The sequence below is a fragment of the Parus major genome, chromosome 5, assembly GCF_001522545.3.
Source record: "Parus major isolate Abel chromosome 5, Parus_major1.1, whole genome shotgun sequence".
Lineage (NCBI taxonomy): Eukaryota > Metazoa > Chordata > Aves > Passeriformes > Paridae > Parus > Parus major.
Window position 1 is genome coordinate 25,898,028 of NC_031774.1, and position 26,562 is coordinate 25,924,589.

The 26,562-nt window shown below is 39.5% G+C and overlaps 2 protein-coding genes across 2 annotated transcripts in view; both read left to right on the plus strand.

The window, feature by feature from the left end:
* Position 1: 1 nt before the first annotated feature.
* HAUS2 (HAUS augmin like complex subunit 2) lies at positions 2-4,559 on the plus strand. The gene is made up of 6 exons (XM_015629677.1): positions 2-124; positions 184-426; positions 2,134-2,203; positions 2,996-3,128; positions 3,782-3,890; positions 4,028-4,559. Exons 1-6 carry the CDS (start codon positions 2-4, stop codon positions 4,175-4,177), a joined length of 828 nt encoding a protein of 275 aa, XP_015485163.1. The 3' UTR covers positions 4,178-4,559.
* Positions 4,560-7,090: 2,531 nt separating this feature from the next.
* The window catches only part of STARD9 (StAR related lipid transfer domain containing 9), a 98,849-nt gene continuing 79,377 nt past the window's right edge, over positions 7,091-26,562 (plus strand). Inside the window, exons 1-3 of the mRNA XM_015630255.3 lie at positions 7,091-7,177; positions 19,927-19,996; positions 21,281-21,397. Of these exons, the coding sequence (XP_015485741.1) occupies positions 7,131-7,177; positions 19,927-19,996; positions 21,281-21,397 (234 nt within the window). The 5' untranslated portion in view covers positions 7,091-7,130. The remainder of the gene's footprint in view (positions 7,178-19,926; positions 19,997-21,280; positions 21,398-26,562) is intronic.

Genomic DNA, 26,562 nt, shown 5'->3' on the forward strand with positions numbered 1-26,562 from the left:
GATGGGAGCCGTGCGGCCGGTACCGGCCGGGCAGAGATGGGAGCCGTGCGGCCGGTACCGGCCGGGCAGAGATGGGAGCCGTGCGGCCGGTACCGCCCGGGCAGAGATGGGAGCCGTGCGGCCGGTACCGGCCGGGCAGAGATGGGAGCCGTGCGGCCGGTACCGCCTGGGCCGCCGGGATAGCGCCGCGCGGTTCTCGTTGCTCTCGTGAAGGGCGCTGTGTTGTGGAGCGCGGGAGAGGAACAGCTCTGGACTGTAAAAAGCCTTTATGGAGCATTTGCTTGGTACGTTCGTGCTGCTGATTGCGTTTTTCCTGTTGTTTTACTTTCAAAGGAGACCTTGGATTTAACTTGCAGAAGAATGTCATGTTTTCCGAAATTCTCAGAGATGGAAAAAATGGTGAACATGGAAGCTGAAATCAATGAGGTACAGCCTTTACTATTGTCAGTGTACACTCACTGTATATACCTGGATATAATACAGGTATACTTGGAGATAATACAGGGCCCCAATGAAATACCAGACTGCCACATGCCATGTTGTTTCATGTTTTGAGGATTTTGTTAACAATTCAGCTGTTTAATGGGTGGCACTTTTTTTCCCCCAGTGGCCTGAATTGTCATAAAACAAAACTATGAAACAGAAGTTTAAGTAGAAGGATTCAGCAGGCTATACCTTTGACTAAAGTGTTACCTGAAGTTTTTTGAAGAAACTGAACAATAAAGAACAACTTGTAGTTGACTTCAGGACACAAAAAAGTGTCTCTTTATAGGCAATATTGTTGGTTAGCGGGTGGTAACCTCAGACATTTCATACTGCCTTAATTGGCTGTTGCCTTTTATTTTACAATGTTGGTTTAGACAGTACATAGACTATGAAACTGCTTTGTAAGAGATATAAATAGGAGGGACATGGGTTTGAAGGGTAGACTATTCGGTGATTAAGGAATTGGCAGGAGAAGAGCACTGGACACAGCAGAAGATTGGGATACCATCCAGAGGGACTGGACAAGCGTGAGAAGTAAATAGGCTCACAAGAACCTCATGAGGCTCAAGACCAAATGTGGGGTCCTGCACCTGGGTCAGGGCAATCCCAGATGTGAGTACAAACTAGGAGATGAACTCATTGGGAGCAGCACTGTGGAGAAAGACTTGGGGTTTCTTGTGGATGAAAAGTTGGACATGACGTGGCAATGTGCAGTCACAGCCCAGAAAACCAACCACATCCTGGGCTGCATCAAAAGTAGTGTGGCCAACAGGGCCAGGAAGGGGATTCTTGTCTTCTGTCCTTGTGAGACCCCACCTGGAGTGCTGTGTCCAGATCTGGGATCCTCAGGACAGGAAAGAAGTGAACCCTCTTGAAGCAGTTCCTGAGGAAGGCCATGAAGATGGTCCAAGGGCTGGAACACCTCTCCTACAAAAACAGACTGAGAGAGCAGGGATTGTTCAGCAGCCATCCAGTACTTAAAGAGGGTTTAAGAAAAGAGGGAGAGTGACTTTTTTCACAAGCAGATAATGGTGGGACAAGGGGGAATGGCTTTAAAGTAAAAGAAAAGAGATTAGATTAGATTAGATTAGATTAGATTAGATTAGATTAGATTAGATTAGATTAGATTAAACATTAGGAAAAAATTCTTTACTGTGAGGGTGGTGAGACACTGGAACAAATTGTCTAGAGAAGTTGTGCATGCCCCATCCCTGAAGGTGTTCAGAGCTAGGTTAGAGAGGCTCTGAGCTACCTGGTCTAATGGGTGATATCCCTGCCTATTGGCAGGGGCTTGTAACTAGATGATTTTTAAGGGCCCTTTCAACCCAAGCCATTCTGTCATAAGTTCTGTGGTTTAGGAATGAATTGCAAGATCTGTCTTTTCCAGCACATATCTCCAAATCATTTATGTTGGTGTTTTTAAACAGTCTTTTTCTTATTGACCACAAAATCCCCACCAAGTAGTGGAAACTCTCCAGGGAGCAGGGTAACATGTTCTTGAGCTAATGCTTGCTCTCTTTCACACACATGTTCTCCCTGTGCTGCTGCTTTCTCCCTTTCCACTTCCTCCTCCACCCCAAGAGAGTCAACAATGTCTGAATAAGTAAGTTAAAAATGCATTTTCATTTGATGTTATTATCGTTGTAGATAAAATTGAAAATAGAAATGATGCAGTTGGAGAATGAGACAGCAGACATTACTCACCCTTTTTACTTAGGTAAGTGAGGTTGTACTGTAGAAAAATGAGGAGTCTTAAGTTAGATGCAGATTAATGTTTCATCTGAGTACATAACCCTTCTAGAAGTTATTGCAGCAGTCATCTCTGAATAACTTGTTCAAGGTGGGAGGTGTTTTATTAACACCTAAAGCATGTTTCCATACTATTTGAACTTGCACTTTCTACTGTCTCATAGAAGCTGCATGTGTAACTCATTCTCCAAAACAGTGTGGGAGGTGTGGTTAGCTTCCCAGGGTCAGTGGATCATCAGTTCTGAGATCATCAGCAACCATTGGCCTGCATGTCCTATTCTGCTTCCTTTCCAGAAACTCAGTGTATTTCTGTTGCATCTCTATCCCCCTAAACTTATTACATTTTTAATTTAGCACTTAGGGAGCATGTGCATTGATTTATTATAATTGCACATTTTGTCCACTCTGATTTTATGTGTACTTAAAAAACTTTCTAGTTTGCTACTCTTGTGCTAGACTAGTGAAATCTGTTGTGATATTTCATTGCTATGGTATAGTTGACTTCATCCCATAGAGAATTTACTTTAAATTATAGATAATGTAAAACAATTATCTCTATCTCTGAAAAGTAGGTATTGTGATTTTGAGTGCATGTTGATACTAAATCATATATGCTCCAACAAAAGCCATTCTGATTAATGTCTCTTGAATGTAAACTGTCCACTGCAGTAGATCAGTATTTTTCTTTCTGTCTTCAGGAGAAATTTTGCTTTGTTTTTTAGCAGGAGATTAGGTTCAACATTGCAATTTTATTTTATAGGGAAAAAGTGCGAGATTTTGCAAGACATGAACAGGCACTTGGAAGCCATTCTGAAAGAGAAGAGGGACCTCAGAAAGAGGTTGATCAAACACAGATGTGAAGAAAGCCTGCCTATTGAGGCTGCTTTTCACAAGTAGGCACAACGAAAATATTTTTTCTGGTTTTCTTGAGTCCCAATTTGAACTAACAGACAATAAGAATCTTATGTTCCCAATAATTTTTCCACTGATAAAAATAGATGTAAAAAATGGTAGCAGAACCTCAGCTAAAAGCTGGTACTTTAAGCATTGATAAATTAATAGAAAGATAGTGATACGTATTTTATGAATATTTACTTAGGTTATTTGTCTTGTCTTTAGAAGTCTACAGAGCAAATTGTGATGAATTGTTTTAAACAAATGTGCTAAATGCTGGATTTGTTATACTTCTCCCAAACAGTTGTTACTTTAGCACTGGGTATCTTCCTTCCACTGTTGCTTGCTTAGAATTAAATGTGAATGATTCTCAGACATGCATAGTGTATGTTTTACAATTATAGTCCTTCTTCTTACAGTCTAAAAATCTAGCCCAGGTACTGAAGGAGTGGCTATTCACTTTGTAATTCCTGCCCTGCTTATTGCTAAAGGCCATACAAAAAGTGTAATTGTAGAAAAATTAATTAAGATGGTTAAAAATTTGCATAAAGCTGGAAAAGGGGACTAAGAAAAGTAGGGCAATGAAAAAAGAACTTAAAAGTATTAAATTCTTGTTGTTTAGCACAAGTTTTGAGCTCATTTTTGGTTACAGATGTATAGTAGAGTTGTTGGCTGAGGCTGTGACTTTCATTGAGAAGCTTGAAAGCCATTTGCAGTCTGTGAGAAGCATCCCTCAGGTACCACACATGATGAGCAATATGGTGAGTAGTGAAAGAACTGAACCTGCTGTCTTCTCCAGCATGAAGAATGCAATGCAGTTTGATTGTTTAGGTTACTTCTATGTCCTGATAGACTGGCAGGATATACAGAGATTAAATCCAACCCTTTTCTGTTTCAGGACACCACTTTGTCAAAAACAAAGGTGCTCATGATAGAGTTGGAGGAGCTGACAGAGCAAATACTGAAATGGGAAGAACTGCAAAAGGAAGTATATTCTAACAATGTATGCAATACTGCTGACTTGGACTTTGGCTTATCTTTAGCCTAACAAATAATTTTCCTCAAGTAGGAGGACTACTCAAAGAACTACATTCTTAAGGTCTTCTTGTGAAAACTGCAACAGAGATGTCTTTTAATCCAACAGAGACTTCATAGGTAGTTATATTTCTGTTATTAAGTAACAGTTCTCCAACTATTTACTAAAAAAAAGGACAATGAGCAGTAGTTTATAGGAAGACAATACTGAGAAGTTCCTTTTTAAAATAGTTGGATAAGAGTCCCTTGGAGCCTGTATCTTCAATGGAAAATTGTTTTGATATTTTTTTTTTGCACTTGCTATAGTATCTTTATTAATTTTTGTAAGCATCTTGATAAAACACTGTATTTTGTATGTTGCCATAAAACTTTAATAAAAGTACTAGATTTCAAAAGCTCTGTTTCTTGCTTTTAATATTGTTATAAAGTCCTATAATTAAAATTATAGAGCAAAGTATTACTTCCAAGCTTGTGCTTCCATAGGAGTTTCAGTCAAGAAATTAAACTAGTTTTAAATTACAGTTTGTTATGACTGATGTGGTTTTGTGGGAAAGCAGGAAATTCTTCAATGATAGTGATAATATATTCTTCAGATTTTCTTTTTCTGGTACTTGCCCTGTTTTTGGTGTCCCACTCGGAATAAAACTCTTGTACCATGAGTAAGATTGACAGTTTATCAAAAGCATTGGTTGTCCCAGTTTGTACCCCTCATGAGGAGACAGGTTGGTGCAATGTCACTGGCAGGACATCTATAAACCAGTATAGTTGGTTGTCTTTGGAGGGTTTATATTCAGGATATGGAGTAGACTGAAGTGGTGCAGATGTATTCCTTTCTCCTCTTGTATCATTTGTTATGTGAAAATCCAACCTGTTGATTTCTGTTGCTGAAATAAGAGCATTTTGCTTTTTCAGAGTAACCACTGGGTGGCTCAGTACCACAAAGTTCACAAGTTTATCTGACTATTGCACATAAAGCAGAATTAAGGAAGAAATCTTTGGTTTTGTTGAGGCCACTCTATTATTACTTACTTGTATTTGGTCTATTTTATATTTGAAATTTTCTGAGAATCTCTTTTTAATCTTTGTAACCATTCTGCAGAATGTGATGACAAGACATCCAATGTAACAGTTCTCTAGTGTACTATGTAAGCTATAGCTGATGTTCCTCTCTGCTCCCATTGAGAAGAGGACAGAAACAATTTTAATTAGGTTTAAGCAGGATATCACTAGGTAGACTGTAAAAATATAAACAGCATTTATGCAACAGGCATTAATGGGGTCTTTGGGTCAACACTTGCTATATGTCATTACAGGACTTGAGTCCAAAGTCTCATGCCTCTGTTGTTTCAGAAGTGGAAATTAGGGTTTTCCACACAACTGCAGAGAACCTGACATTTTTAATGAAAATGCTTTGCACATTCTGTGACACAGGAGAAAACAGAACAATAGGTGATCATAGGTTGGATTCAATGAGTCATTTCCAACCTAATTGATTCTGTGATTTCTGTGAGTAATCCTATTCTATAAAACCAATATAGAATTCTATACAGATTTTCTATATATAGAATTTCTATATAGAAACCTATTCTAGGTTTAGACTCTCGCTCTGTCTTACAGTGATGATTTAGACCAGACACTAAAACTGTTGTAGTTTAATCATTTTAGATCACAATGGAAACATTCTAGTCAGTTTGTTCATTGTAATTCTTTGAAATACGTGGTCTTGCCATATCCCAAAGAGTTGTGCATATTTTCTTCTTTTACTGTATCTACTTTTGAAGAGTTGACTGTGGAGTTGGTAGAGTTTAGATAATTGCCATTTGCCTGTGATGTGTCAATTAATTCTTTAGTGTGATTTCAAGGGATAAATCCATTGAAGTATACAATGATTCACAGCTTGTAGGTACTCATTTTAGCACCTCTGTGGTGAATGGAGTATTGGGTCCCAAGGATCTATCCCATTCTTCACTTAGGAAAAGTTCTGAAATATGGTGCCTTTTTCATTTTGCTATAACATTTCTGGAGTTTAAGGCAAACTGTCTCATGAAAATATAACTATACTTAAAGCAGTTAAAAGTTAAACAGAAGTTGTTTAAATATAAAAACAACATAGGATTCTTAAACTCTCATATATATTTAAATATAGCTCAGTTTATCATATTTTGAAATGCAAAACCAGGAGTCCATTTAAAAATTTGCATTGGCAAATGGAATTGTCAAAATCAAATAGGACCTGCCTATTGAGCCTTGCATCTTTTTTATGCCAATGCTACTTGCTCTTGCATCTTCCTGTAACATCAGCAGCTGACAGTGACAGTATTCTGAAAGAAATTTTTAAAATACTTTCCGTGATTTTTATATTACTCTTAAATACAAAACTTCCACCAGTGCAACAACTAGATATTTATTTCAATTAAAGTTCTTTGGAAGTTTCAAAATTTTCTTTCAGCTCTTAAGTACGACCCACATGAAGACTGGACGTTTCCAAAGAAATCTAAAACACTTGAGACCTTTCCTTTAGCACTAATAAGGAGGGGATACTTGCCTTCCCTAAATTCCTGTCAAAAGAATGTGGAGGGATTACAGGGCTGGTCCCTGGTGAGCGCTTTAAGGGCAGCACCCTTCATCGTGCTGGCGACGTTGAACTCTTGGGTAAAAGAGGTTCAAACAGGCCTTTTTGGGGTGCCGCTCTCCTGTCTCAGGCTAAACGCGCGGTTCGGGTGCTGGAGAAGCTGCGCACGGCAGCTCCGGGCAGCCTTTCCCCAAGCGCCTGCTCTCGGCCGGGGGAACTTCCCCTGCGCCCCTCACGGGGCTGCCTGGGCCGGGCTCTCCTGCCCTGCCCTGCCCTTCCCGGCGGGGCGGCTCCGCTCCTCCCGCTCCTCCCGCTCCTCCCGCTCCTCCCGCTCCTCCCGCTCCTCCCCGTCCCGCGGGATGCGGGGCCGGGGCTGCCGGCCCTCAGCCGAGCCATGGCCAACGTCAAGGTCGCCGTGCGGGTCCGGCCTCTGAGCAAAAGGTGCGGCGGGGCGCGGCGGGGCGCGGCGGGAGGCTCTGCTGGCCGGGGGAGCGGGGGCCGCCGGTGCCGGCAGCCGGGCCGGGATCGCCGCCCTGGAGCGGCTCAGCCGCGGCTCAGACAGGGACAGCAGGACCTGGGGAGCTCGGCGGTACGGCAGGAGGAGTGGCAGCCTCCCGCCGCCTCGCTAAATAGCTTGGAAAGTTTGCTTGGAAAGGTCACCCAGTGGGGCTGTTAGGCTGACTTCCTTCTTCCTGAGCTCCCCCAAAACAGGACAATTGTCATGCGGTGTCCAGGAATCTTCCCTTCCCCTTCTGTTGCTGTTTTTTCCAGTGGGAGGCAGAGCCGGATATTCCCATTGTCGCCCAGCTCCGCTCCCTCCCCGGCTTGCTTGGCTCCAATGGAAATCCCAAAAGCTACATATTACAGCTTGAAGACAACTCCCACAAAAAAAAAGAAGATGCCGTAGCACAATGCTCTGGTGTTATTTGTATATAACACATGCTTAAAACCGTGCAGACTTTGGAAATTCGGGGCGGAAAAGGAGAAAAAGTGAGCAGCCCAAATGTCAGCGGCTGGTAATTTGCTCCTCCTGTTAGAGAAATGCTATAGCACTCCCAACAGGAATGGCTTGAAAAGTGGTACAAGCTCTAAGGGCCAGTCATGGATTTGATGCTGCCTTTCTTTTTGGCACGAGTCCCTCGTGTTTTCTGACTGCACGGACTTTTGTGATAAATAACTCTTTCATGCAGTAGAGAAAATGATTTTTGAAGATTTGCCCAGCCAGAAAACTAGCCTAGTCATTTAGCCAGCAGTACACTAGCATATTTTGGACTCTTTTGTTCTTATTTGGCTACGGATTTTTTATTTTATTTTCAAAAAAATACTCTAGAGACTTTTGAAGAAAATGAAAAATCCCACCCAAAATGAGCCTGCTAGTATTAATAGAAAGGGAAGTGTGCAAATTAATTTACAGGTTTTCACCACATTTTGCCTTTATGTCAAAGCTAACTGATTTTAAAGATACTCTGTGCACAATTTTGTTTAAAATCGTGCTTGGGTTATATAGGTCTGATTTGTTGAACAGCTGTGAATGGAACAGAATTTAATAGATATTATCTATTAAATTATTATCTGGCCAATTTTAAGAAGAGCTACAGCATTGAAGTAAGCTAAGTTTAACCTTTTATTGCTTGGTGTTGCCTTAGTGGTGAATATATTATTTGATTGTTATCATTATCTTCCCTCTCACTAGATCTGCTTGGTGAGGAATGTTGTACCACATCTGTATTAATGTTTTTCCTGCGTGGGCTGCTTTAAATAGTGCATAACAGTGAACAGGTCATTATAGCAATAAACAGCACCTGTAACTGTCAGATAAGGTGTGATAAACAGGAAAACCTTTGATGTAGGCAGTGTGGGCCAGCTGTTTGGTGAGGGATGTAGTTTGGAGAGGAAAGTAAGGTTAGAGAGGTGGGCAGCTTCTTGCACATGGGAGGAATTAATCTGAGGCTGAAACAGAAATGTTTGTATGAAGATGAGAGTGGAAACTCAGGGGATAATGCAGGGAGAAACTGGTAATTAATTCCATCTACTCAACTCGTGATGGTGAAACAGATGGGATGGGAAGGGAGGCAGAGATCAATCTCATGGTGTCTGACCCCAAAAGCAACAGACCAGTTGCACCTTCTACTGTGCTGCCTCAGCAGAAGCATTTTAAGATGGATTTTTTGTATTTTATAAATGGGAAGAGGAAGTGGTTGTATATTCTCTGTGAAGGCTCTGACATGAGAACTTTCTTTCTAGCCTTGAACAAAATTGATCAAATGTAATAACTTAGGGGCAAATACTAAATATATGAAGGCTTTGAGTAAACTTGATAGACATTGGAAAAAAACTCTAAGTGGGCTTAAAGGTCTGTTCTCTTCAAGCTTCTTATATTGTTTCCATGCTGTTATCACACAAACCTCTTGCTATCTCTATACACACACTCTGCAATTGCCCCAACAGGGTACCCGTATTGCCACAGCTTCTATGATGTTTTAGGTGTTTTAAAAAGGGAGACTTCCTGCAGTAAAAATTTCAGTTCAACTGAATTGAAGTACTGTAATTTGTACACTCTCCATTTCAGCCAAAAATACTAAATCTGGCTTTTAAGAGTACCAGAAGCTGGAAAGCTGCAGGCAAAGGCTAGAACCCATGGGGTCAGCTGGTTGTTTCTAGGCTATCATATGAACTTCCTCATTGCTGCTCTTCATTTAATTTACAGTTGCAGATGAACCGTGGTTTTGCATCTGAAAATTCAGATGTTAAAAAATGTTCATTCAGGAGCTGTAAAAATTCTTATTCTTTAGCATAAGGCAAAGAGTGGTCTTTTTGTTCTGGGTCTGTATGGCAACCATCACAGCTCATTCTTTGACAGAGAACTCCTGTGGTCAAATAATCCATGACAGATATAAAGCAAGCATGGTTACACAAAATGCAGAACTACTGCACTTCCACTGCCTAAAGTTTGAACAGCCTGTAGCCAGTGATATTCATAATGCTATTAGTCATTCTCTAACAGACTAAATGATTTTTTTATCACCAAAATACAGTGTCGGGTGTAAATTCAGTCAAATATTTTCCCTGGAGTAATATTTAAAAATCTTTATTAGACATTTACTATTCTTCATACTAAAAAAGATTTGTTACTTTGTGTTTACATGGATACTTGCTCTGTGTAAATATGTTTCTCCCTTAGAATGAAATATGGAAGCCGGAATGGGTGCATTAAATTGTCTATAGCCATAGGTAATAATCAGGTATTAAAAAGGAGCTGGGAAGTGATGAAATCCCTTTATGGTTTATTTCCAGACGTCTTAATGCTTGGTCTAATCTTAATCTTGGATGTCAGACTTTTGTAAGGAAAGTGTAATGTTATTTTTGGCTGTCAGTCAGAAGCTGTTGATGGAAACACTTTGAATGCTAGCATGTAACTATGTGAACTGGGAATGTTGTTCCTCTTTCTTTTTTGATTGCTCTGTGGAGGATGCCAACACTGCAGTCTGCAGTGTGGTGCTGTGATAGGAGACCTTATCCTCCAGACTTGGAAATGGTGTGACTGGCTGAGAAAGTATTCAAGTATTTCAGTACCATGTCCAGGGCTCTCCTTGTGCCTGGATAACTCTCTTAATACTGTGTTGGGTGTCTGTATGCCACAGAAACCCCTGCTGTGTTGGACATGTCCTTTCACTTTTTTACGTAGGCCAGCTGAATAAAATGCTAGTCTTTATGTGCTGCTAGATTCAAACGTGTTTGTCCCTTTGCTGTGATAACCAACGATGATTCTAGTACCTGCTTGGGGCTGCTGATTGCTCTTATTGAGAATCTCAGCCGTGTCATGTAAGAAGAGAGAGGGAGGGCTGTTTGTGCATGGGACTCTCTGGGAGAGGAGTGACCCACATGATCAGGGCAGTGTCATGTGGGGACCAGGATGGAGCACAGCTGCCTCATGCCTTTCCCTCCCTGATCCACTACATCTTGTACCCTCCATCCAGCTGGTCTCAGCTCATTTGTGTGTGTCTGGGATTCAGTCCCTTATCAAAGCGTAGTTTGAGAGCTGCTACATAGCTCAGAGATAGGAAAGAACTTTAAAAAAAAACTTCTCTATACCACAATTAAGATTCTCATGCATTTCTGTAGAATTCTTTTCTTAGCATGGTCTAGTGACTAGAAGACATTGCATTCCTTCATGAATTGTGGATTGAGACCTGGGTAAAATCATTCACAGCAAATTTCTTTGGTTCACTTGTAAAGTTATAGCGTTGTTAGTTCAAAATTTGACACTGGGGCATCCAAGTTGCCTTGTGAGGCTTTTTAAACTTTAAAGTACTTTGCTTCAGGGATAGTACCCTGAAGTGTGAGAGTTACTTGTGCAGGACCAAGCAAAACATAAGATATATTATGCTGTTGAAAATATCATCTCCACTTTTCAGCTGTTTCTCTGATCTGGGAGAGAGCTCTTATTTGGGAGAGTCTTTTCTGGTGTCTTTACTAACTCATAAATGAACTTTCCCATTCTCTATGACCCTCACAGTCACCCGAAAGAGTTGCTAAACAGATTAATTGATCCAAAAGCTGCCCTTTGCCTTTTTTCTGCTTTGCATTGTTTCTGAGCTGTAACCTGAAGCCTCCTGGCCAGCTATGTATTCCCCAGTCCCTTCAGTTCTTGGCCTTGTCCTCCACACTCTGGCAAATGAAAGCATCAAATAAATGTCTGGGTAGTCCCAGGTGGCAAAGCTGAAGCATACTTCCAGCTGTGCAGGTGTTTACTATCACAGTCTGAGCTGCAACAGTTGTTTTCCTCATTTTTGCTGCTCTTCATGAACTATTCCTCTAATTGCCTTCCTGGAATGCAGCAGTTAATGAAGCCTGAGGAAAGGATGGGAAAGAGGAGTTAAGTTTGAGGTCCTGAGAACTCAGGTGAGCAAGCCTATGCCTGGGAGGGAATTTTAGGGAGTGTCTCACTCAGAGTTTCCAGAAAATGGCTTGGTGTGGGAGGCTGACCTGGGCAGTGTGCTGATCATAGCTCCACTGAATAGCTGAGAAAGAATCTCAAATGACGTGTGTATCACGATGTGAGTATTTAAAATCTATTCAAAGTAAAAGCTATGTGGAAAAATATAATTACTTTCAGATCATTTTAACATGCAAAGTAAATTACAGTTGGTTTTTACTTTTTCAACTAGGCTCTGCAGTGGTCTATCTCCTTTGTTCTTTGTAATCACATTATAGTAAACAAAGAAAAGATTATTTTGCAAGGGAGACTTATTGCTGTTTTATAGACTGTGCTCTCAGCTATTCTACATGTTCATGTGTAACCACAAGAATTTAGATATAGCAATGTGTTCTACTGCTGACAAGAGTGATAACTTGCAAAAAATTTTGTAGAAAACATTCCTTGAATCTTATGCATAACATAAGTTAAATGCTTTATCAAAATAAAATTAAAGCAACAGCAGATTGGAATTTGTTGTTCTCCTTGTATATTTTCATATATATATATTCCTGGTGACTTTGGTGCTGTTGCTCTCTAACACATAGAGAAATGGCAGACTTTTATCTACTTTTATCTGCTGTGATAGTTGAGTGAGTGCTGTTCCTCGGTTAAACATGGGCTTTGGGGAAAAGCATGGTGGGAAAGACCAGTCTCAGGTCTCCAAGAGTCTTTTGCTGTCTCAAAATCTGTATGAACTGCATTGTTTATGCACTGCTCGTGATTTCAAACTTATTTTCCACAGCACAGACAGGATTTTTAAAAGAAAAGTTGAGATTTTAATTTTGCTTTTATAAAGAAAGTCCCTCTCCAAACAAATGTCTCTTAACATTTGTGTATCCTGCTAAGGTTGTATCGACATATTTTCCTCCCTCTGTTAAATTAGTTATTTTCTTTTACTTAGCCTATTATTTAGTTTCACGTAGGCTATCCAGGTGGCTGCTCTTTTCTCTTGGCATTAGCAGGTGGTTTCCATAAGACACATCTGTGACTTTGTAAGGGTACTGCATCAGCAGCTTTTCCCAGATGTATTTTTCTTGAAGTTGCATGAACCAAGTTTTCTAAGTTTGGTAAAGGGCAGACTTTCTAGTTTCATAAAAGAGCAGAACTCTGCATGACCCTGAGATGAGCTCAGTAGATCAGAGCATGGTGCTGATAACACTGGGGTTGTAGTTTTGATCCCTAGGTGGGCCATTCACATAATAGCTGGTTTCAAGGAATGAAAACTAACTTCTGTATCCACATTCTGGTTTGCATGGAAAACATGGCATCTGTACAGCATCCTTTTGATGCAAAAGTCTGAATTATACTATGTCATTCCTCAGTAAACAGCTGTGACATCAAGAGTGGATGAAACTGCACTGACTGGACTGAAGCTTTGTTTTAAATCCTCCTTATTTCATGCTTCTTTGAACGCTGGCGGTATGACAGATGAAAAAGACTTTTTTCTCTCCTCTTCTCTCCTCTCCTCCATGTCTCTGCATAAAAAGAAAACACCATTATTCCATAATTCAAAGCACTGCTGTATCATCAGGAGTATTTCTGACTTGGATTCATCGAGGAAGATGACTCATGTTTGTATCTGCACCCAGTACCGATATTTTTATTGCTATATAGTATTTGCAAAGGAGAATGAGGGAAACTACCCAAGAATAATGGTAATCACTAGAACTGGTGATTTTTTTGACTTTCAGATTGTGTTAGGCATTATGAAATCCAATGAAAGCTCCATGCAGCTGGGAGTAGGCTCAAAAAATTACTTGAGCAGCATGTCTCATACAGCAGTATGCTGTCTTGGTGAACTCTGTGTACTTGGCTTCAATAGAGAGTTTAGAATTATTTATAAACATCTGTTCTGAATTTGGTCAGAGGACTGCTGACCAGCTGTGCACTCTCATTTGCAAGACACAGTGAAACAGTTTTGACTTTAAAGAGAAATATCCAAAATGGTATTGGATAATGAGAATAATGAGAAACACTGAAAATGAATCTCAGATAAATTTACTTGATTGTCAATACTTTATTTTTACATATAAAAAAAATCCTCCTTTGGCCAAAGTGAGGCTATTCATACCATCAGCACCTCAACCCTGATGGGTTACAGCAGCAGGTATAAGGAGATACATCTCAGGCTGGTGTTGTGGAGGGCTGCTGTGTTTGGAAAAGTTGTGGCTGGAGGTACCTTGACATGTCAGTAGAGTGCAGAAGCTCTAACAGCTGAAAGATTTCATATTCTCTACAATTTTTGATGGAGCAGCATGGACTCTTAGTGCTCTCCTCATTGCACCCTTGGTCTCCCAATAGGTATATCCTCAACCCATTTTTCTGGGATAATGTTCTCTGAAGACTAGCAAAGATGAGAATAAGCCCTGCATAGTTTGTTGCTTTGTTTCCATGGCCAAGGTTGGTCAGTCTTTCAAGAAGTGCAAAGATGGCAGCTTCTCAAAGACACTTCTGCCAAGGCTACTAATAAACAAGAGCCAGAGACACCGAACAACATACTGTTAAGGGAATGAAAAGATAAATCTGACTAACTGAAGTTTTCCCCATGAAATGTTTAAACTTCATGACCAAGGGAATACTTGGGCTTGATTTTCTTCAGGATTATGCATAAACTGCTGGCATGGTGATTGCATAGGTGTGTCATTAGGTGGCACAAAGTGTCCCCAGGTACAGGTGGTAAATGTCTGCCTTACTTGCAGGCTGCCACAGGTGTGGGTCATGTCCTGGGAAGTGACGGTCCAAGAGACAGCAGGGGTAACTGATGGTATACATCCTGCCACATTTTTTTCTGGAAGAGCCTTTGCAAGAGGAGAGGGATTGGTATTCTTGACACACTACTCTTCAGGGTCTATGCTTCAGTACAGGTTGAGATTGGGTTTGGAGTTAGCTTGAGTGGTGGGAACTGGCAGGAAAACATTAAGTACTTGCAGTGATTACATTGCAGGATTATTTTTGAAGCTTCTTTAAAAAATCATTTAAGAATTTTCTTGTACTTGAGTTGTATATATTTGCTTTAGTATGTTTGATAACTTTGGTGAATACTTTGCTGGCCTATATTTGTAAAAGCTGTTTTGTTGCATGAGATGTCTACTGCCAATGACTACAGTATTTTTGCTTTATCACATGTACACGTTCCTAAAACAAACAGGCAATTTTAAACAAGTCAGCTTCCTTTGTTCTCCAAGTGCCTGACTATTACTTGAGAGGGTGGAGGAGAAGTGGGCAAATTTTAGAATGCATGAAAAAACAACTTCCCCCTTTCTTTCCACCCACTGCTTCCTCCAGCTCTGCATACCTCCTTGCACTTCTGTGCTCTGTGTCTGAACTCATCTCAGTGAGATTCAGCAAGCTGTGGAAGCGTCCCTCTCCGGGGTCTTGAACCTCCCATGATTCTTTCCCACTGGCTCATTCTTTCAGTCTCTTTGTCCCTGGGGGGGTTGCATTAGCTTTACATCTTGGCTGCAAAAATTATTTTTCATAGCAACAGGAAATGGTATGAGATTCCCTTTGGACTGCCTGTATTTTCTGGATTGCTGCAGCAGCTTTCTTTCTGCCAGGTCTCCCTTGTAGCTCCCCATTACAGCCATGCCACTCCATTCTGTACTTATGCCACTGCTCTGTTGCTGGGTCTGCATTTCTCTAAAGCTTTCTATAACTGAGAAGATGCAGGTCTTCCCTGGGACAAGCACCATCAAGTGCTGTTTCTACAGCTTTTTCCTTGTCCAGAGAACTCGTTTTCATGGAAAATAATTTAGGAGAGGCATTTCCCAAATACAGCATGCATTTTTCAGGAAGTGGGGAGCAGAGAGGATGGGGAAACTAAATGTTAGGACCACAGTGACTTCTAAGCGGCAGAAGCTAAACGTGTTACTAGAGAAGTTTGAAGTTGATTTTTATGGGTACAAATAATAGTTTTCAAACCTGTGGGGAGAAAGCAATTTGGGGAGAAATGGGGAGCACCCATTCCTAAGGATGATGGATTGCTTTATCATTAAAATGCAAACTGTTGCACTTGTGTGTAAGACTGTAATGACAAACTTAGGTTTTGCTGAGAGAGCTTTTGTAGTGTTTGCAATTTGGAGTTAAGGTCAAAATATCTGGAACAGCTGTGAGTGTTTTTCCTCCTGGGCTTTAGATAGGAAACTGTGTTTTCTTTCCCCAGGTTCTATGTTTTGTACCTAAGTGAAGCATGATATAAATGTGTGTTTACAGGGAGCTCCAATGCCTGTAGAGCTGGCAGCTCCAGGTTCGTGCTTTGTTGGTGCTCCCTGGTCTGGCTGTAAGCTGCAGCAGAAGGGAAGGGTCTCCATTCCCACCACCACGTGTTCCTGCCCTTTCTCTTGCTTTGGCTCAGCAGGGTGTGTGACTGCTGGGCTCAGGGCTGTGGAAGGGCTTGAGAGTCCTGTGACACCTTGATTATTTATTTTGGTATGGGTTTTTTTCTCCTGATCACAGCTGATATGAGTCATTGCATGGGTGTGTGGTTGCTAGAAAGTAGAAACACATGTGGGGAGTTGGAGCAGCAAAGAGAAATTGCATCTTTCAGCAACAGTCTGGAATTAAGATAAAAGTCTGGGTGCTGTGAATATGCACTCAGAGCTAAGGAAGGTTTTAGTTCTGTCCCCATCTTCTTGTGGCTTTCTTGTTTTGTGTGACTCAAGTGAAGGTATTTGATTGCTGCATTAAGCTTTGTGGCTGCATAGTGTGGAATCTTTGATACCTGGTTAAAGGCAGCAATTTAATTTTGTATTGTGTTTTACCAGGTTTATTTTATGTTTATTTTAATATAATAGATATGTAAATGCCAGTCCAATTTTTTTTAGATCCAGAAATTCTTTGTATCTCAAAGATTTTATGTTTGGAATTTGTTCCTTATCCTTAATCTTTAGTAATGACTGTAGCCTGTGAGAGCATCAGGTGTAGAAGAACCCACTGAGAAAAGTCACTTTTTCATAGGGTTATGTGTAATGTGTGGACTGAAGGCAGTGAGTTTCATGTAATTATCATAGCTGGGGTTGAGGCCACTGTTGTTGGGGTTGCCTTACTTCTGCAACTAGAACACCCTGGCATTTAAAACTATTAAAAGCTTTTCCAGATTTCACCCATTTGAGAACAAATGTCCTATTCATGAAAGCCTGTTTACTAGGTTACTTAAAATTATTTTTAAGCTTCACCCAGAACAGTTCAGCTGCTTCAGGAGATAAGGTTATGGGAAATTACGTTTTAAAGCATATAAGAGCTACTTTGGGGGACCTCTTATTTGAATTCCACAATTAATTTTAAAATTTGAAATCTGATGTGATTCCCATCTCAATCTACCCATTTCTGCCCAAGTTCTAAACCATTAAAACTCTTTAACATGCTCAGTGAAGACTTGTAATAATGTAGCAGGTAAAAATTTTAAGGGCTCTACTTTCTCTCAGCTTGAATTCTCTAGTGTTGACCAAATCATGCTTGCATCATCCCCTTATGTAAAAAAACCCTCATTGTTTGAGCATTGCTTTAATAGCTTGGTCTCAGTGCTGTCCAAGTCACAATGGAAGCCCAGGAATGGGACCTGGACAAGAAGGTGTTCTCTCTGATTTATTCCCAGTAATCTGTTTGCTGACCTCAGCACATGTCCAGGAGGAAACACCAGTTTATTTGTGGGATGTACAGGTAAACTTGGGTTAGACACTGGAAGACGTGACAGGAGGAGCAGGGTTATGTATCTTTGGAGCAGAGACATCAGTGACTAGCTACAATGCAGTAGGAGAAGGGACACAAGACCTGCAGAGCAGTTGAAGAATGCCCTGGGCAAGATGGACATGATGCCAGTGAGAACACATAGCACATATCTGTAGGGAATGATGTGTGTGCATAGGAGGAGAAGGATAGGAACTCAGTGAACTATTTTGGCTGGTAAAACTGGAGCATTAAGGACTGAAAATTAAGGATGCTCATGGGATTGGGAAACAGGATAGGGTCAAGCTCACACTTGGGCAGTGAGGGAAAGAGTATATGTAACAAAAGCAAGCTCTCTCCTAAATGATCCCTCTGGTTTTCTGTCTTCTGCTGTTCTTAAACTATTGTGAAATGCTGTTAAAATGTCCCATTGCCTCTTAAATCAGATCTACTGTACAGGGTAATCATCAGCTTTGTCCATTAGCTCACCTGGCAGAGATTTATACATGGATATCAAAGCCCCCTGAGTAACTTAGATTGGAAAGCATTTGCTTGTCAAAACATCTATAAAGTTACATATGTCCAGGTTTAAGTGCATCACTTGCACATTTCTAGCTTAGGTACTCCCAGCCTGTATCCTCAGGCACTGTTCCTTGTTCATTTGTTCTTTAGGGAGCCTTATGGGACCTCTGTTCTGTACTCAGCTGTACATAATGGGACATTTGGTACCCAGCTCTCCATAATGTGCTTCCCTTTCTCTTGGGATCTGACTTGGGGCTCAGGTGGCTGATGTGCTGAACAGCTCAATACTCTTGGCTTAACTAAAATCTCTGGGAGCTGCCCTTGTATTTTCTGTGAAGAGTCACATGTAAGTTTATACTACAGGAAATACCAAGTTCAGCCTGTCTCAAGGAGGGTACCTCAAAAATCAGTAATGTGCAGCAAGAGACTTAAAGGTAAAGCATTACTTCTGTCTGCAAAATGGGAACAGTTATGCTCAGGAATGTGCTAAAACCTCTTATGCCTGGAAAGTTCAAATGCTACAGTGATTGTCTTCAAGCCTTAAGTGTCCCAAGGCATTGTTTTGAATCTTGTTTTGGAATAGAAGGCATGGGGTAAAAAATGACTAGTGGAGAGACCCAAATGAAGGGGATGATGTACTTTGGGCCACCTGGACATTAGGGTCCTCAATGGAGACAGATTGTTATTGGTGGGGGATTAAATTCTTCTGCACACATATAAAGGAATCTGTTACAGGTCTAGGGCCAGGACTGAGCAGTTGTCAGCTGGGTTTGAATTTTCTAATTCTTGTTCTCTCTGGCCTAGTTTTTAACTGACCTCATGATACTCATCCAGCTGATTATCAGGGGAGATATATATATATATATGTAATATGCATCTAACCACAAATGACAGTGTGTCTTCACCTTAATATTAATAAAATTTGACAAAACTGCACTAAGGACAAAATTGTTTTTATTTCTAAACCAATTTCTTACAACTTTACAAAGCTAATAGCCTTCATCAAAACTTTATCAGAAAGTTGAATCTTACAAGATTTGTCAGTATCAGACCATAAAGCAAAATACAGAGGAAACATAAAGCATCTTTGTCTTGTCCTCAGCTTCTCAGTACCAAAGTTGGAGAAACAGGACACTAACATCTTCTTCCTCTATGCTATCCTACTATGTATTAAAAAATTAATTATAATTTTTGAGAAGGATAAAGAGCATCCTTATCTTCAGGTAGCTATCCTGCTGTCAGCCTAAAAATAAGATGAATTTTATTTGAGGATTTTGTTTGTTTGTTTGTTTCTTGGGCTTTTTTTTATGTTTTTTTTTTTTTTGTGTGGTTTTGTTTTTTCTTTGTCCATTTCCTTTTTTCATTCCTTTCTAACATGACTTATTTTAGATGTGGAAGTGGCCTGTAGTACCCAGTCACAGCTGCTTCCAATGACAGATTTAGACAGTATGTATGAGTGCATGGTCCTTTGCACTTGAGGAAATCCTGTCCATTTTACATTTCATGGCAGGTTTTTTTTTGTTTTATTGTTTGTTTGGTGCTTCTTTTTTTTATTTTTTTATTTTTTTTTTTGATTAAGTGGGAAAAATCAGACAGTGCAACCTGAGGACTCTTGTGACTCACAAGTCTGTGACATGGATCCCTACCCCACAAAGCACAGCCAGTCTACCAGTGCTCCACTCTACTTCCTTGTGAAAGTAATTCAAAGCAACAACTCTTAACTAGAAATTAAATCCTAACAATGTATTCAGGAAAAACACTTCAGAGCTCTTTAATCACCACAGTCACCACAGTCTTGGGGTTTTTTTAGCCCCTTGCTATTGAGATACCTGAATGCAGATCTGCAAATGCTGTTTCGTGTCACAGAGTCTTATCTGTGTGTATCTGATATCTGAAGTATCTGATTTATAGCTCTGATTTGTGGTTTGCTGAAGTAAACATAAATTTCTGAAGTTCAGTAGTTTGACACGCACCTTTCTGATTTTTTATATTATAAGTGGGTTTTTAAAATGTGCTCTGTTTCCAGAGAGCGAGCAGAAGGAGGAAGAGTGGTTGTAGAAGTTGATGACAAAGTGGCGAAAGTCAGAAATATAAAGGTACGCTTTTTGTTCTCTCCTCTTTCCCATATAAGAATCCTGACATCCTGATAATTTTCTCTGTTTGCTTGGCTATTGGATCATTCTAATAGAAATATTAAGGGAGAAGTTTAAATTGGCACAGCCCTAGAACTATTGCAGCAGAAGTGTGGGGAGGGGTTATTTTGGTTTGGGGTTAGTTTGTGTGTTTTGGGCGAGGGGTAGGAATTGAGAAGGGACATAACAGGTAGTTGCCTTGTCTGTATGTTATGGTTATCAAAGCTTCTGCAATCCTTGTTGCATGCCATTATTCAAAGCTGCTGGTAAATTGTTTAGGATTTTTGCATATCTTGCTGTTACTAACGTCTGTATCGTTTTTTTCACCCCTGTATCTTTTGTCCTTTTGTATTTCCTCTCAGAGTGAAATTGATTTGCAGGAAATAGAGCAAATTGTGTAAAGCTAGACTTCAGGCCTTGGTAAAAGACCAAGACCTATGAGAATAAACTGAGTATAGCCGTCATCTTTGAAAGCTCTGGAGCCTGCATGTTTTTTTTCTGCTTAAGTTAGTGTGAATGTTGAGGTTATAACAAAGTTACCAATGAGATCAAAATTACGTGTATATGGTGTTTTGTAGCATGTTTTGACTCATTACTCTCCTCCTTTGAGTGTTCATAAGCTTATCTGTTTTATTACAGATCACTTGGGCAAGATTATATGGAAATACTTATACAAATCCTTTAATTTCAGTGATTGCTGATTCTTGTGCTAGAAAGGCTTCACTGTCATTGTTAGTAGCCCATAAAGGTTGAGTTTGAACTGTGCAGTCCCAGTGACAGAAGCATTAGCTTGCAACCACGACAAAGCAAAGGGAAATTGGGGAAAAGACCTGCATATTCAATTATGCAGTGAGAAAATTCTTTTCTTCTTATCAATTGGGGCCTCATTTCTGTGATATGGTTCTCTGTGAAGCAGAAGAATTTCAGAGAAATATCAAAAGGTTTATAAAGCTTTCCAGCCAATACATAGAATTTATGAAGATTAGCTGAATTGTGTCTATTGTATGTGTCTTGGAGAACCTTGGCTGTAGTAAATGAGCCCTTCAGTAAAAATACTCTAGCAGGTTTGTCATGGATGTCTCCATCTCACTCTTAACAGCAAGAAGAAAATTGAATAAAGAGGTTTAACTCTTTTCCCTTTCCAAAAGATGGATCCTAGATAAACTTCCCATTAACTTGGAAAATGCTTTTTTTTTTTTTGTGTCAGCTTCAGAATGACTTGATTTTTCTTTTTCCTTTTATTGTCAGGTTGACAGTAGGCTTGATAGCAGCTGGGACACGAGAGAAAAAACTGTGGCCTTCAGCTTTGACTACTGCTACTGGTCAGTCGATCCTGAAGATCCAAAGTATGCATCTCAGGAAATGGTGAGTGATGCTGCATGTCCACCTTCCCATCCCATTTTGTCCTTCATAACCACATCTTCAGGAAGATATTGAGATGTGGAATGCATGAGATCTCCTTTTCTATTCTGCCCCAATCTTTTTCTTATTTTGTTTGCAATACCACAGTACTCAGTCCTTTTTTCTGAAGTAGGTGTAGTAGAAATGCAACACCCTTGTTTGTCAACCAATGCACACTTCCCTTCATTACGTTAAATTTGGTAGGGATCATTAATGGTGATGACTTGAGAGCTCTAGCTTAGAAATGAGAACTTTTTTCAGGATCAAGTATGAGGATCTAGAGGGAGAAAGCTCTGAAAGAAAGAAAGAGTGTTGAGGTGATTCTTTGCGAGGATCAGCAGTGAAGTAATCACATCTTTAATGGTAGAAAATTTTACTCATACTGTATTTTTAGGAGATCTTTTCTTAATAAAGCATCAGAAATCTCATGTAACTAATGGAGACTTCCTCTGTCTTCAGATCCGAGCTTTGGTTGATTAAAAAAGATTGAAGGATTTGGCATTAAAATACGATGTTATAACGACTCTGTTAATAAACAAGGAATTATTAAATCTACAAATGTATACAATGCATAGCAAAGCTATCAAAATATTTCATTGTATAAGCATAGATATTTTGCCATTAAAATCAGGTTTTACTGCTGTTTTGTCTTCAGAATTATACAAATTTTATTTCTGTCTGTTGTCAGTACAACTGTTCCTGAAATTTTGACCTCCATAATTGTGGTGTTTTTCACAGAAATTCTTATTTAAGACTGAGTTAGTCCTGTAAAATTTGTATTTCTGGTAGTGATGAGCACACACTACTTTTGGGAGTCAGTGTTTGAAAAGCTGTCACATTTGGCAGTTACCATGACTGTAGGTGAAATTCTTGACTGTGCTTTATTTCCTTCCTGGTACAGTAGTGTGGAAGATGCTTGGAGAACGTGGGAAGTGTATTTTGTGTTTAAGAAACTAAATTATCTTTCTGAAGTACTTGGCACTAGATAAATTTCTGTTTTAGGAAGTAAAAAACCAAATCTTTAAATGTTGATCTGTTTGGGCTCCCCCCAGCCCCGCTTACATTTTCTTGTTTGTTTTGATTTTGTGTTTGTTTTGAGTTTGTCACATAATACAAGTAGAAGCTTCCATCTTTAAATGGTTGACAATATAGCTGGCTTTCTAGCTGGAATGGTTTAGCAGATGAAATGCTGATAAATTCAGCCTGCCAAGTCAGTTTTAGCTCCACTCTGTGAGAGAAATTATCAGAACTGCCAAATGGAAAATACAGATATTGGCTACAAATGTAAATTTTTGTTCTTGTTGTTATTAAATATAAGTGTGACTGAAAAAGAACGTAAGATGCAATATAAACACTGCAGCGTCCTTGCTGGGGTTGAGTAGCTATTTCAGATGCTGTGGAGAACTTTGTGTTATCATGCAATACAGTTTTATCTGATAAAAACAGTGAGGGGGAAACATGAATTCCTGGGCCATAGAAAATTGAGAAATGGGCTGTAGTTCCTTTTTGTGTGCCTGATGCTGACTGAAAGGACATCCACTGGTACTCTGTGTAACTGCTGGGTTACTGAGCCTTAGGCAGATGTCTTATGTGAGATAAGAAAAGTCAAAAGACGGACCAGTGTTTTGAAAGGCCTGGAGTTGTGAGGGAATTTCTTGGGCTTTTTGCCACTCTTTGTGATTGTAGAACCAGTAAAATGTACTTCAAATATCCTTGAGAAGAGGTTGCTGGAATACAGCAATTTTACCATACTTCTGGGCATTTTTCTGCCCTCTTATACTGCATGAACGAATTTATTGTACTAATGCCGTGTTTGGAATCGTTGTTTCAGTGTTGAGCTGACAGCAATGATGTTATCAGCAGCCAAAGGAGGTCCAGTGCCACTGTCATCCTGTAAAAGCTTTTTTTCATGAGCTGACCTTGGAGTACTTTTCCCTTGAAGATGTCTTGCCAACTGTTATCATATGTGGTTGGTGTATTGATTGAGGAAGAAAAGTAGATAAAAGTGTCTGTCTTGAGATTGATTTTTGTAGAATGCTGTCCTTTTAGTAAACTATTTTTATTTTTTTTCCCTGTAGATGGATGTATAAAAGTCAAGTCCTAACAGCTTCTTCAGTTATGGACTCTCTGAGAGTGTAACAATAGTGGGGGGGCTGCAAATCCCAGTGCTTAAGAGGGATTTTAAAGATACAACTCTGCTCCTCTGAATATTTCTTACACTTTCTTCCAGATGTTAACACTCTACACTTTAGGTTCCTGTCTCTTACATTTCAGAGACATGTACACACAATACATTTTATTCCCTGTATATTTTGGTCAAATACTTCACAGGCACTTGTAAGAGGCTTAAGCTGCACATGTGTAAGTGCTTTGAAATGTTCGGAAAATGAGTTTGGATTCATTGTTCTGTTTTTTATAAAGACTGTTCTTTCTCTGCCACCTTTTATTTGTGTTTTCCAAAAAGGGACTACATGTTGCCCATCTTGTATGTTTTTCCCAATACATTCACATTAGTATTTTCATTTTTTTAAAAAAAGTAGGGGAAGTATTTTTTCGCTTTAATTTGGGAAAAGCAGACCTTGAAATACAGTAAATTGAGGAGGAACTGGACCAATGTAGTAAAATTGATAATGCTCATGTGAAAGATTCTATGCCTTTGCTTTTATTTTTTTAATAGCGCTGAAACCAGAAGTGCTTTTCTCTTCAAAAAGCTGGACCAAAAAGTCAAAAATAAATACTATTTTTTAAAAAGTCAAAAATATAGATTATTTTTAAGAACTGTTATTGTATGTATATTTTTTAGGGCTGAATTTAAGAAGTAATTCTTATGTCATTATATCTATATATGCAAGTTTCCTTGACAGGAATTACAGAAATAATGTAAGCCACCTTCTGTCTCTGAAAAGAGGAAAGTTTGCTAAACTAAAAACAAAGCTGATTTTGACTACTGGAAGAAGGACCCATTACTGCTGGTGTCTGGGAAACAGGCTGCTTAGCAGATGTAACCTGTTGGATAGTGGCTGGTTTTGGAAGATGGCTTCAGGAATCCATGGGTAGTCTGCTTTTAGTTATGATTATTCTCTCATTTGAAACATTTAAGGAAATAGATATGAGCCAGAGTTCTGGTTGCTTTATTTCTCTCCTGTGGTGAAATATGAAGTTATATAAAGTATACAGTCTTTCTAACAATAATTCAGTAATTTATAATCTTCATTTAGATTTCCAGTGTAAGTGGTTTTAAGTCTTATCTTTCCTTTAGAAGTTGCATAAATTATTCACAAAATATAAGATTTTTGAAATAGGTCAGCTATACAAGCATTAATTCATTTTCCAAATAAGCTGAATTTTACAATGTGACCTGTGGTTTATAGGTAGCCACTTTGGAGACCCTTGGTTTTTTTTTGGGATTTATTGCTTTTGTTTTCTCACTGGGAAATTGAATACTTTGTGTTGATACTGAGCTGAAGTTTTCATCCTCTTTCACAGATGAGCAATTCTACCTTCTTGTTTTAAAGACAATTTTTTTTCTAACTGGATTTGTTGGTGTATAAGCAGAGTAGAGAAATCAAGAAACACCATAAGGGAAGTCTTATTGGCTAAATCAACCAGACCTATGAGCCACCAAAGGAAGAGGGAAAGGAAACAGATCTGCCAAATCCTTCTAAATAGGGAGAGATGAACCAGGCACCAAGGTTACAGGCCAGAGAGAAAGAAAGAAAGATCAAAAACTTGTGTGGGACCAGAGGAAGAACAGGTCACAAATAAATATGGATTAAGGACAGGGACAGAATATTTGATGTGCGAAGTATGAAGTGAGAAACAAAATGAAATTCTAAAATATTATAGGCATTTAAGAGAAGAAGGTTGAGCAAGGTTTTCTGATCTTTGAAATTTGTTACATGCATTTTCCATGGCTGTAAAAGAATGGTTTTCCAAAACATCACTGTCAAGATGCAGTGATACTCTTCAAAAAACCAGCCCTCAGCCCCCAGAAATACCAAATTCAAAAGAGAAAATAAAACAAACAACCCCCAACAAAACAAACAAGCAAAAAAAACCCCAAAAACCAAAAAAAACCCCACAAAGAAGTGTAATACTTGAGGTGATGTGTCTTTTCCTGCCATTTTTGAGACAAGGTGTAGATTTCCTCTGTCACAAGTTGATGCAGAATTAGTTCAGTCTCACAGAAGGAAAATGTTGATTGTCTGCACCTGGGTTTTACCACTTGCAAACAATAAAGTGGTTTTGTTGTGTCTCCCTGTACTCTTCTACTAAGGGTTTTTTGGGAAGTGATTTTGATTTGGCAACAAATCTTGTTTACTATAGGGGGGCATTTTGTGTGATTGTTTCCTTCCCATTCCTTTCCTCCCTAGATGTCTTCAGGAACCTGTGTGTAGTTCAGGATTGTTTTCCAAAGACAATGCTGGAAATGCATCACTCTTTGGTCATTATATAATTATGGGACTCTCCTGTCCTAGAGATTCATTATATCCTTTCCTTTTGCTGTAAAAATCCTGTGTGATAATGTTATTTTAATGATAGTTAGGGTTATAACTTTCATTTTCACAGGTAGACTCATGCTTGCTGATTCTTTCTGCTGGTTGAATGTGATATGTTAGTATGTAAGTGCTGTGAGACATTTATAGTTGTCTCAGAAACAAACATCTACATTTAAACTTACTCAAATTTTTGTCTGGCATAGAAAAGCATGTTTCAATCTTTTGAGCTTCCCTTGTAAAACCTAAAATAGCTCTTAGTGAATGTTTCCCCAAATCTGTTTTAGCTCCACTAGACTGAGGAGAGCGTTTAAAAATGTTGCAAAACTTATGTAACTTCTCATTTAAATCCTACTGATGAAAAAACATGTTTCAGCTTGGAAAGAAAATATGTTTCAGCAAGCACAGTTAAGCAAAATCATAAGGGTATTTTGCAGAAGAGTAGGAAACACAAGAACACAAGCAAGCATCAAATACTTCTGTAGCTGGTTGCTACAGCTTCAGTCCTCAGCTTCCCTCCAGCCACACTTCCCATCCGGGTATTGTGCGCGCTCGGTGCCGTGGTGGGCAGGCTGACCCAGGAATCTGCTCCTTCAGATAACAGCACTCTGTTCCATGACTAACAGGCTTTGA